General features: G+C 41.5%; 1 protein-coding gene across 20 annotated transcripts in view; it reads right to left on the reverse strand.

The window, feature by feature from the left end:
• Positions 1 to 12496, reverse strand: part of ERC2 (ELKS/RAB6-interacting/CAST family member 2) — an 869527-nt gene that overhangs the window by 509484 nt on the left and 347547 nt on the right. For all 20 annotated transcript variants that reach the window (XR_014781666.1, XR_014781667.1, XR_014781668.1 and 17 more), the window contains one exon: positions 3522 to 3689. Coding sequence is in view for 14 of the 20 variants with exons in the window: in XM_084794830.1 (XP_084650956.1) it covers positions 3522 to 3689 (168 nt within the window). In the remaining 6 variants the exon portion in view is untranslated. The remainder of the gene's footprint in view (positions 1 to 3521; positions 3690 to 12496) is intronic.

Consider the following 12496-nt stretch of genomic DNA (forward strand, 5'->3'; position numbering starts at 1 on the left):
GGAAAAAATAATAAAGCCTTACATCCTGATAATATCAATCGAAAACTTTTAAAAGGCCTATGTTTTCCAGATGGTGAAAAGTTCTATTTAGAAAAATAAAATTGTACAGGTAAAAATAAAATTGTACAGGGGGAATTGGAATATACACATGATAGTTTATGTGGGAGGGGCCAAGGTCTATGATAAAGTGTCTTTTGCTCAAGAATTAAAAGTATGAACTTTGAGATTAACATATGTAATATTACTCACTTATACTTGGATACAAGCCCAACATGGATGCCTCTGATAGTCCTCACTCAGTGGGAGGTCGGGACAGATGCTGGGACTCACTACTGGGGCACCAGGTGAGAGTGGTATGGAAGAATGGGGAGACAGAAGGACCCAGAGGGTCCAGGAGCCCCACAAGAAGACTATCAAGGCTGGTGGATCTGGACCCAGGGGCACCTGCACAAACTGCTATACCAACCAAGGACAATGCATGCCCTAAATAATCTTTGCATCTTAACTGGCTGAAAGGCTGTCTCTCTCTGTTAATAGTTAATGTTTGTCATTTTAAACGTACCTGCTATGAAACCGAAGATATCACCAAATACAGATCACAGCATCACTGCAAAAGCTAGTCATAAAAAAATGCTATACATTAAAACTACATGTCCAAGGGTCCTTCCACAGTGTTTAGAAGGCAGGTTTTTCTGACATGCATAAACTATTGTACTCAGGTAATCAATTTTATTCCTTCTCAAGTCTCTGATGGGGTTGAAGACCAGCTTAGTTGTTTGAGGGTTAAGATGTTTTTAAATCTAGATCGATGTTTTAAGTTGATAATGACGAGATAGGATAGATATTGATTTACATTCAGAATTTTAGATGCACCAAGATAGGAAAGATGTTTTCTTCAAGGCTGCCAAATACAAATAGCCAAAACACTAAGAATGTAACATTTAAATAATTCCTGATTGTGTCATGGTTCTTCTTGCTATAGGTAGTTTATTGTATATATGTGCAATAATATAAATATATATGTAAAATATAAAATATGTATAATAAAAATTTAAAGATATATATAATATTACACTTCCTAATAGCTTCAGTAGACAGTGAGATGCAAGTAGTAATAATTTTAGCAGTATAGTTTATGTAACTGGTATGTCCAAAATATTTTCTCATATATATATATATATATATATATATATATATATATATATATATATGTTGAATGTTCTCACATTCTAATTTTCATGATAAATCCTTAAAGTACAGTATAATTGTCATACTTAACATATTTCAACTACCAAAGTTAATAGTTGATAGCACAACAGATCTAAAACCAGTGCCCTATAAAAGTCAAGTCCAATAAAATGTCAGCACTATGAGAGAGCATGTGTGTCTCTGCAGAAGAATACATAGCCCATAGTTCCTAATATGACACGAGCAAAAGAAAGCGTAGAGGTCAGGAACAAAATTAAGTAGGGCTCTATGAGCTCTGTTAGAACTCCCATCTGTCAGCATCAGTGAAAGCTGAACCACTTGACCGGGCAGGATCATGGATGTGTGGCCTGTGCAGCTGTGTTAGGGCCTCTTCTTGACTTAATGATCTACCATTACTATCCTGACATCCTCAGTTTGGGAGCAAAAGGCTCCATGTTTTCATTCATACAAAGACCTGTAACTTAGATGACTGGTTGAAATAGGAAAGCTCTGATTAGAGAGTGGGAAACTCTTGGTATCTAAAAGGAAAATTCTTGTTTTCAGGTTAAGGACAGAGCATAGGAATCACAAGGGTAGATATAAGAAAACATTTTGAGTGATGATGGTGTGATCCAGGTGAGAGATGGCGACCAATGACACCACAAGGAGGAGCTGGTTATTGCCACATGCCTGTATCAGCAGCATCACAGGACCATGTTGTCTGTAGTGACTTCCTGGCAGGCATGTTTCCTGCTGGTCAGAGTTTTCATAATAGCTACCCAAGATTCAGAAAGGCCTGTACATTTCTAGCATGTTGATTTTCAGAGGAGACCAGGGCTATGAATCAGTTCTTTTTCTTGCTACCTTTTTAAAATAACAATAATAAGAGAAATTCTGGGTACCAAAAAGTGTATAAAACCTAAAATGAGAATTCTCCAAAGTAAAACTATGGTGATATCACAAAATCAAGGTTCCCCAATAGGGAATGAAATGGACCACTTAAAGAAGAAAGAAAAGAAGGGCCTGGCTGAGGCTGGGCATCTTTTTATTTTAATTTATTTATTCATTTTACATCCCGATTGTACAATCATATCCACCACACTCCCCCCCTCTTCCCTCTGCCCTCCCCTACTCCTCAGAAAAAAGAAACCTCCACCCCCCAACCCACCCCAGCTCATCAACTCCCATCAGGACTGAGAGCATCCTTGTCCACTGCAGCCAGGCAAGGCAGCCACACCAGGGGGGGCGTAGGCAGAAAGCTGGCAATAAGGGCCACGCCAGATACAGAGGTTGAGCATCTTACTGGATTACTGTGATAAAACTCTTTGTACATTCTCTCTACACTGATTCCAACTAAGTAAAAATGGAACATTTACATGTGACCACACCACTCCCAAAATAGTCCAGATGGATTTAGCCACTGCTATGGACTAGGTGTGATATCTAACATGTATATGTGAAAAAATGAATCACTAGTGTGATCTTATTAATAGGTGAAGCCTTTAGGAAATGTTTGTCAAGAGAGCCTTGACATTCTGTATGGAATTAACAACCTTATAAAAGGGCAAAAGGAACTAGCTCAGCCTTTACAGCCTTCCATCATCATGTGAATAAAACACTTATCCCTGCAGGATGGTGTAATGATAAGGAAAGGCCCGCAGGAATAAAAAAAAAAATACCTTTATCAGACACCAAACTACATACACTTTGATCCAGGGCTTTTGAGTCTCTGTAAAAAAAACTAAAGATCTACTGTTTATAAATTCCCCAGTCTGATGTTTTATTTTATCAGGGACTGGATAAAGACAACAAAATGTAATCAACCAAAGTTTATGTAACTACAAAGCACATCTAAAAAGCATTGCAAAGACACACTCCCTAAAATTACTAGTTAAGTTTCATAATTTGAAATTTTAAAATTACCACTTTGGAATTTTTATTTTTCATATATTTATCTTACCATTGCCAGAGACTGAACTTAGGGCCCAGAACAACTTAACTACATGCTCTCATCACTAAGTTGCAAGTCCAGCTCTTACTCCATGGGCCTGAGTTTTATATCTGTATGTAAATTGGTATAATTCTTTTGTGCTTATGATTGAAAAAAATTTTAAGTCTCCATTTAGTTCATTTTCAAACAGAAAATGCAGTGATCATGCTAAAAATGATCCAGTGCAGCTATTATTAAATTAAATACCAGTAAGTAAAAAGTTGATAATTCTAATCTAAATTTTAAATGATACTTTATCTTCCTCAGCCCTAAATCCCTCTGAAATACTAAACAAAGGTATGATAACAACTTGCCACGTGAAGGGGTTACAGGAGCTACTCACTTTCTTCTGAAGAACGTTGATTTTTCTTTCCTTTACTTCTAACATGTCTTTCAGATCGCGGATCTCTCCGGCTAGGGTCCCCTTCTCTTCTGCGAGGTCTTGCAGCTGTTTTGTTTTCTTATTGAGAAAAGATTCTTTCTCCTCCAGCCGTAATCTCAGTGCATCTACCTGAAATGAGAACAAAGACAAAAGGTTTTACCAAGAAGTTATCAATGCCAGACCGTAGTGGCACACATCTTTAATTCCAGCACTCAGGGATGCAAAGGCAAGCATATCGCTGAGTTTGAGGCCAGCCTGGTCTGCAAGGCAAGTCCAGGATAGCCAGGGCTACACGGAGAAACCCTGTCTCAAAAAACAAAAAACAAAAACAAAAAACAAAAACAAAAAAACAAAAGATAAAAAACAAAAAACAAAAACAAAGAACAACCACCAAAAAAGTCCCAAAAAGGTTGTCAATAATTAGTGCTGTTCTGTGGGTAGGAGAGGCCAGAGTGAGCACCTGAGCACAGTGCAATTAATTCTCTCTCAAAGACACGTGGTTGGGGGCTAGAGAAATGGCTCAGTGGCTATGAAGCAGTTGGCTGTTGTTTCACAGGGCCCAGGTTCAATTCTGGTACCCACATGGTGGTTAACAGCCATCTCCCAGGCTAACTCCGGGGGATTCAACACCCTTTTCCGGCATCTGTGGACACTACATGCACATGGTGCACAGACATACATGTGGGCAGAAAAATCCATACCCATAAAATAAGAATAAATAAATCTATTTTAAGGTCATCTCAATGCATTTTTAACAGTTTACAATCTACCATAGTGCCCTGTTGTTCAAATAGCTGGCTGGTGATACTTCTAAAAATTCTACACCATTTTCTTTTTGTGAAATAAGGCTTTGCAAAATAGTAGCATGCTCCCCTGTTTGTTTCCCTCCTTGCGGGAAACAATGTGTTTGCTTAGCAGTGAACAAGGCACACCAATTCTTCCACATGAGATGCCTGTGAGGGAAAACATTGCTCATGCTCTGCAGGATCTTCCAAGAACACAGAGAACACAAAGAACATCTGGATGAACAAGACAGACACGTAGAGAAACTGCTAAATTAGAAAAATGCATGGGGGCATGAGGAAGCTCTGCTGCCAGGGAACAACAAGCCCTCCTCAGGCTGGATGATGACAGCTTTCCTTTAAAAAAAAAAAACAGGCAGAGAACACCAAAGAATTCCTATTTCTACCTGAGCTCAGTCATCAGAAAATCAAATGCCCATTTTTATTTTTCTTTTCTTTCTTTCTTTTTTGTTTTTTCCAAGACAGAATTTCTCCGTGTAGCTTTGGCTGTCCTGGACTTGCTCTGTAGACCAGACTGGCCTCGAACTCACAGAGATCTGCTTGCCTCTGCCTCCCTGAGCACTGGGATTAAAAGTGTGTGCCTCCATGCCCAGCTAACTCCCATTTTCCAAATGTTATTAATTAAAGGAAAAAAAACCATAAGACTTATGTATTTTCATTTGTGTATGTTATATGTGGCATATGTATGTGTTCCCGCAATTGTGTACACATGTAAGTGGGGTTGCGTGTTCACATGTGTGCTTGGGCATGAGGACTCTACAAGCTGATGGCGAGTGACTTCTTTAACTCCTCTGCACATTGCTTCACTGCTTTTTTTCAGACATGGTATCATCTTACTAAAGCTGCAGCTCACTAGCTCAGTCATAGTGACTGGCTCCTCTTGCCTCCCCAGCACTGCGAGCATAGATGCTGCTGTCACACTGGCTTTTCCCTCAGAGCTGGGATTCCCAATTCAGGCCCTAGTGCTTGCATAGAGAGCATCTTGCTGACTGAGCCATCTGCCCAGCCCCAAGCCCTTGGTATAATGTAACATTCTGGATACTGTGCACAGGGTAAGTTTTATCTCTAGACTAGACTGCTGAGGTCAGATCATAGAAGAAAATCACGGAAGTATCAAAAGTACAAGTATCCATGATACAAAGAATATGAAAATCATTTTAAGTTAAATTTTAGACTTTTCGGAGTCTCCTCTACCGATTTACATCACATTCTCATTCATGTCTACAAACGCATACGACGCCAGTCTCTAAGAACAGTGGTGACATGTCATATGAAGTCTTATTGCCCCTAGGCATCATTGACTGCCTACACATTTCCCAGGAGACTCTTCGCTAAACAATGGCATCTAATACATTACTCCCTAGGGCATTTGTTTTCTCAATTAGAGTTTAAGAAAAGACTAGGCATCTTTGCTAACACTATTGCACTGCCATTTCAGCAGACATGAATAAGGGCATCTGAATGTTTCCGTCTGTCTCAGACGCTGCTCTGTGGCTGTGAGGAGATACCATGACCACAACAGAACACCAGCAGTTAACAGCAGCAGCAAAATGGGGTGCAAAGAGGGTGCAGTGTCCATAAGAAGAAGATGACTGTGTTCCTGTCAACTCATGCTGAGAATTTTGCTTCTGCATAGTACAGTATAGACTTAAAAATTAAAAAGTGCAGGCTACTAGAATATCATAACTATGCAAACTAAGAAAGCTTGTGAGCATTATGACGGTACAGTGAAGAAGCAACTTGAAACAGGACAAGCCCACATGTGCTAGGTAGGCCTGCTCCTACCCAGCTGTGACGACAACAGCAGGCAAAGCATCCCTCCTCCAATCTCCAGCCACAGCTGCTGGACTCTAAAGGCTTGGGTAGACTCTGTTAGGGAAGGATAATATTAAAGACAAAGAAGACTAGGATCTTCTTTGCTACCCAAAAATGGTGTGTGTCTGTGTGTGTGTACCAAAGCTGTATTCTAAAAGATCAAAGGTTTTTTACAGTTTCTGCCTCCAGGAAATAAGATGAAGCTGGGAATGCCCACAGTGGAGTGATGCCAGGAACTTGGGGCCATGAGGCGCAGCAGTTTTGTCTTCATGACTAGAGAGGATTGGCATTCTGTGATCAGAGACTGAGAACTGCAAGTTCTTCACATATGATAGCCATGCCTCTTCCTACACATTGGCCAAGGATATACATGTGCTAACAGTAAAGACTGACATCCTCATGTCTTCCTGAAACCCTTAGCTTCTGCCTCAGCATCTCAGATTCTGAAGTGGCTCATCAGTATTTAAAGTTAGCATCACCAGCCAACAGAGCACGACTTCTTCGAGTTTTCTTATCTGGTGACAACATATGATTTTCACTGCATGTTCAAAGCAAGATAATTGGTCAGCTCCTTGAAAAACAGCAGGCATAGTGTTTCATTTTATAGCTGTCATGTGAAAGAGTTATAATCCATACTAGGTACTTTCACATGGACATACTCAGTGGGATTTAGAGAAGAAATGATTGACCATGGCTGACTTAGCCTTGCATCCTACCTATCAAAGCAGCATGGTCTATTTGTGAACCAAAAGGGAATTCCCATCATCAGAACTGTGAGAGGTGAGGCCAAGAATGGAAGTGGAGAGCATTTGGAATAGGTTCCACAAGAAAGAATATTAACACAAATAACATTCATGGCACTTTCACCATTTGTGATCTGGCAGTGCCCTGCTAAACTGTCCTGAGCCCAGAAGAGATTAAAAACAAGCCCCTCTATGAGCATTTTTTCCCTGAACTAAAACAGAGAGCAAGCCTGGCTGCGATCAACATACTACTCACAACACCCAAACTCAACATGGCAGGAAGATACCAGTGCCAGCTGAGGCCTTCTGCTTGGGAGTTTATTTTCCATGAGCCACAAGGCATGAACTTGACTTCAAAGGAATTTGGATCGTGCCCTTCAATCACCTTCATTCTATCTTTAAAGCTTTGTACAGTCTCCTAGATTCAAGAAAGAAAAAAAAAACCTTGAGGGTCTTTTTTTTTTTAAATAAAAAACTTTGACCTGAACTGCATCCAATTCTCAACCAACATTAACTCAGCTTGCAGTAAGCAAGTATGACATCATTCCTAAAGACAAACTTGAACTTCCAGATGGTGCAAAACCACAAGCCGGTGTGCAGGCCTTCTGATGCTCAGAGGTTTAAAGATAGTGAAGAAGAGGCAGGAAAGAGCATAGTCTATGGAAAATTAGACCGTGTAGTTCTAAAATGGGTACTAACGAGTGGGTTAAAGTTGTGCTTACTAGCATGCTGGTATCTGCCAATAGTATGCATTATTTAAAAAAAAAAAAAACAGAAGTCAGGAAAGCCAAAAGCCTTCCTGTCTAGTTATGGCCCAACATCAGGTAGAAAGATAAAAGTTGAACTGTTTGGGAATGTGGAATACCTTTCTTTGCCCCTTCACTCAACACCAAATAACTTTTAGAGCCTTTGACACTCTTTCTTAAACTTTGGCAGTTGACTCAATAATAATACTTGGCAAAGCAAAAAGTGCTATCATTTCCCAGGAAAAAAAGAAAAGAAAAGAAAATGAGGACTGCATGATACAATCAATGCACAAAGACCCATACGGTTGAACTCTCACTTTTCCCATATCATTTAACCACATTAGACCTTGCCACTTAGTGTTTAAAGTAGTAACAGCTTTCCATTTTAGGAGAATTTCTCATCTCCTTTTTATCCAGTTGTGTGTGTCAATGTGTATGTGTCTCTGTGTGTTCATAAAAGCATGTAACACGGAAAACAATTTTTTTATCTGGCCGTATAGAACAAAACAATTGCCATCACTTAGGTTCCAGGTAATAACTTGAAAAGAAAGGACTGGCGAAATGAAATTAGCAAAAATTGCCAAAATCGGAGCTAAGCATTATTAATCGTCACATCATTGTCCAGGAATTATAACCAGTTACAACAGTGAGATATGCTTCTAAAATTTCTATAGAAATGGTTCCCGCCCTCTCTGCCATATGTTATGCGGGACTTCAGAAACAGTTTTAAGATTGTGACCAAACACCGTGCCACTTGATGCACCAGAAATAATTTTAAGAACCAAGTGTCAATCTTACAATGACAACACTTGAGAGAAAGACACTGGATGAAAAAGGAGCCACCTGAAACTTACTTGACCACTCTTCAGGCATAAAACCACCACGCCTTTACAAAGAGCAACTTTAAAGAAGATGAAACTAGACTGCTCACAAAAGTCCCCAAGACAGTTTACTGCACACCCAAAGTCCTTGTGTCTGTTTTCCCTAATAGTAGACTCGAGTTAAGGGTCTGTTTGAATTTGGTTCAACTCACAGTCATTCAAATGAGAAGATAGCTTCAAAGCTGGAGGGATCCATAACGTACACAGCTTCCAAAGATACAAACGCCAAAATAACCTCAAACCCCAAATTTGCTGTGGTGGTAACCACTCGATCTCATTCACATCCAACGCTTTTCCTTCCTGACTGGTGAGAAAGACTGGGATTTCTAGGCCCCTTGCAGAACAACGAAGTCTGGGATTTTAGTCGTGTGCCCAAATACAGCACATCACTTCCTGTTGGTGCTGTACCGGTACTCTGCCATTCCTTAGAACTCCTAAAGGCTACATTTGGAGGATGGCAGAGCTGCAAGATGCCAGAACCTCTGAACGTCTGTATCTTCAAGGGACAGTGAGAGGCGGGAACTCCTCCAGCAACACCCGATGCCAGCAGGGACGAAAGGGGAGAATGATGCCTTATACCACATAGAAACTGTTACCATAGCTTCTGGATCTCATAAGACGTAGGCATCTTAAAACTAGATGTTGTGCACATTACCATGAACCCAGGAGAAATGAAAGTCCTTGTTCTCCTTGACTCTTTCTACACATAGGACCCCCCCAAAATCTACTTCAGTTCCCCCTTTCACTCCATACTGAAAGAAAGGGGAAAAAAAAAAAAGAAAAGAAAAGGCCCAAGGACAAAGCTCAAAAGAAGCCGAGTCAGAATCTCTGGGAATGAGCATGTTACTTAGATAGCGTGGGCCTGGGAAAGAGAAAGAATGGGAATGAAGATGAAGGATCCCCTTATGCCCATGGCATGGAGGGCCATGCAGAGATAAGCAAGTGCTCCAGTAAACAGCTCTTCACAGACTGCACTGCAGACACACGTCCGACCAGCTCGCAGCAATGAGCATGAACTCACGCACAGACCTTCCGCATGAAGAGTGTGTGCTACGACACAGGAAGATACGAGGGGTCCCTCCTTCATCGGGTTGTTTTGAGGATCAAATAATAACAGAAGAGACCTAGCACAGTGCGCAGGACCCAGGAACACTCAATACATTCTTTGCTATTGTATTTATAATTTATTACTGTGCTTTCTGCACCCTCTAATCCAGTGATTTATATACTGTAGGGATGCAATAAAGGCTGGCTGATCAACAGCCCTCAGGGAGGCTAGAAAGCCAACAGGTAAGGTCTTGTGCTCTAACGTGTACCAGAGTACTGTATATCGTCCAACACTGACTTTAAAATGTTTCGACACACAATGCATGATATGTGTAGGTGGTGGGAGGTGGCTGGCTGGCAACATATATTTCCCAACTGGAAACAAATTCTCCAGAGCAGTTAGTTAGTTTGTGATAGACCTTAGTTGAAAGCTAGAGTTCCAGACTCGGCTACCAAAATTACCTTGATATTCTATGCAGTTGATGAACATCTGGAGATTAAAAACTGGTCCCTCAGCAGAATTGATGTGAGGAGTGATTTTCCTTGGTGAGGTGAGTGCTGTGTGGAGTTGGTAGACTGGCTAAAGCAGGCATGTCCACTCCTCCGGGAACAAATGTAAGCCCATGTGTCCACAGTAAATAGGAGGATGTAAGCTACATCTGGAATGTTAAATTTTCTGAGAGCTACATTATTAAAAAGAACAGTAAGGTAATTTTTAATAACATTATGTAATGCAACTCATTATATCTAGAAAATCACTATTCAGCATATAATCAATATGAAAAATATGAGCTACTTTACTTTTTAGATTGCTTTCAAAATCGAGTCTTACTCTGAACTTCCTTACATCTCAGTAAGGGCCAGCCAAGCCTCCAGAGCTCAACAGCCACACGAGGCCTATGGTTATCACACTGTAAGCACAGGCCCGTGACTCTAGCAGGGCTCTGAGTTCCAGCCTTTGGAACATAAAACTTCATTTAGAATTTTAGAGTCTTTTGTATTTAAGTGTTCCAGGCAGCATTTCTGTCCAGCGACAAACAAGGGTTCTCTGACTCTGCTTTGGAAATGTCATCACATTGACTTAGGCTGATGCTTGCATGGCCCCTGGAAGGACAGAGCAGACACTTCAAGGAGTGCTTGGAGAGGCCACAGACTGGACTTATGTAGTGGTTAGGGCTGGTGTCTTACAGGCTTCCCTTCTATGACCATCAGAAACCAGGGGCCTCTACTGAGAGAACTGAGAGACGGACTGTAAGAGCATCAGCTTGGTGGTTCATTGGCATAAAGATGAGAACTCAGAATAAAAACTGTCTTGAAAAACTTTGATATAAATAATTAATTATATCAAAAATTACCTTCTGGGAAAAATATTCTGTGGCAGTTACATTACCAAAAACTGGTTCTAGTGATGAGAGCATGTTTATCGCTTACTACGAGCTCAGTGGTGACCCTGAGTTCTTTATCTCCTTTCTGTTAATATCATTTTTATCTCTGGTCAATAAATAGGAAGATGTAATTTTGGGTCAGCCACTACTTGGAGTGTTAGAAATACGGCCTTCTAGAAGGGCGGCCATGTCTGCACCTTCCTGAATTGCACAGTTGTAAGAATGCAGGTGAGAGCAGAGCAGCTAAGTATTACGTCTGCATTATTATTTTTAACTTTCTATTGATTCTTTGTAAACTTCATGTGCCCAAATTCCACTCATCTCCCCATCCCTTCACATCTGCACTCTGCCCTTAAAACTCCCCTGTAAAAAAAATATAATATAGAAAAACAAACAAACAAAAGTACCCATCTTGTCATGGAAGCTGCAGTGTGTCACAGTGTGTCACACAATATGCCCTTGTGCAACAACAGGACAACCGGGTGAGGATCCAGTATTGACTGTGTCACAGAAACCAGAGACCTTGAACCAGAACAATGGCTCGTTGCAATGCACACCTGCAAGTGAAGATGTGTGGACAGAGGGATGTACTGTGGGACACACTGTGACGTGCTACAGCTTCCACAATGAGTTGTTTGGGGGCGGGTGTGTTTGTGTGTGTGTGTGTGTGTGTGTGTGTGTGTGTGTGTGTGCGCGCGCGCGCGCGCCCATGTTCATTTGGGGGGAGAGGTTGCAAGATCGAAGGACACATATGAGGGAACAGAGAGATAAGTGGTGCATGATGCGAAACTCACAAAGACTCGATTAAAAGTTTTTTTTTTTAAAAAAGAACTTAGGATGGGACTCCTACAATATGTGATGGCTGGAAGCCCCCAAAAGACAAAAGACTATGTGACCCCCAACTACTGACATGGAGAACCTGTCCTGAGGTGAGGCTGTGTGTAGACAAGGAACAGGCTAAGGATTGTGGGAACGCTTCTCTCGAAAACTGATTAGGGCAACTTGTGCATGTCTATAAACCCACACCCATCCCACTAAGAGAGGGGAAATAAAACAGACAGCACAAGTGGAAGGAGAGAGGGAATGGGCTGGAGAGGGAACGGGGCGGGGCATCATGTGTAGGGAGAGCAGGGACAGGGGTGGAGAGGGCTGGGAGAGAGAAGAAAAATTGGTGTTGGGGCATCTCTGGGATAAGCTAGTGACCTGGGATGGGGAGGCTCCTGGGAAAACATGGGGGTGACCCTAGCTGAGACTGATAACAGCAGGGGATGCTGACACCGAAGTAGCCATATCCTGTAGCCAGGCATAGCTTCCGGTGGAAGGAGGGGCACACCAACCCACTCACAAAACCCTCAACATAAACTCTGTCTTGCCTACAAGATGTGCAGAGATAAAAGATGGGACAGAGACTGAGGGAGTGGTCAGCCAATGACTGGCCCAACCTGAGGCCCACCCCATAGGAGAGACCCAATCCCTGACACTATGAATGATACTCTGCTATCCTTGCAGACAGGAA

The sequence above is a fragment of the Acomys minous genome (assembly GCF_964271855.1).
Source record: "Acomys minous genome assembly, chromosome: 9".
Lineage (NCBI taxonomy): Eukaryota > Metazoa > Chordata > Mammalia > Rodentia > Muridae > Acomys > Acomys minous.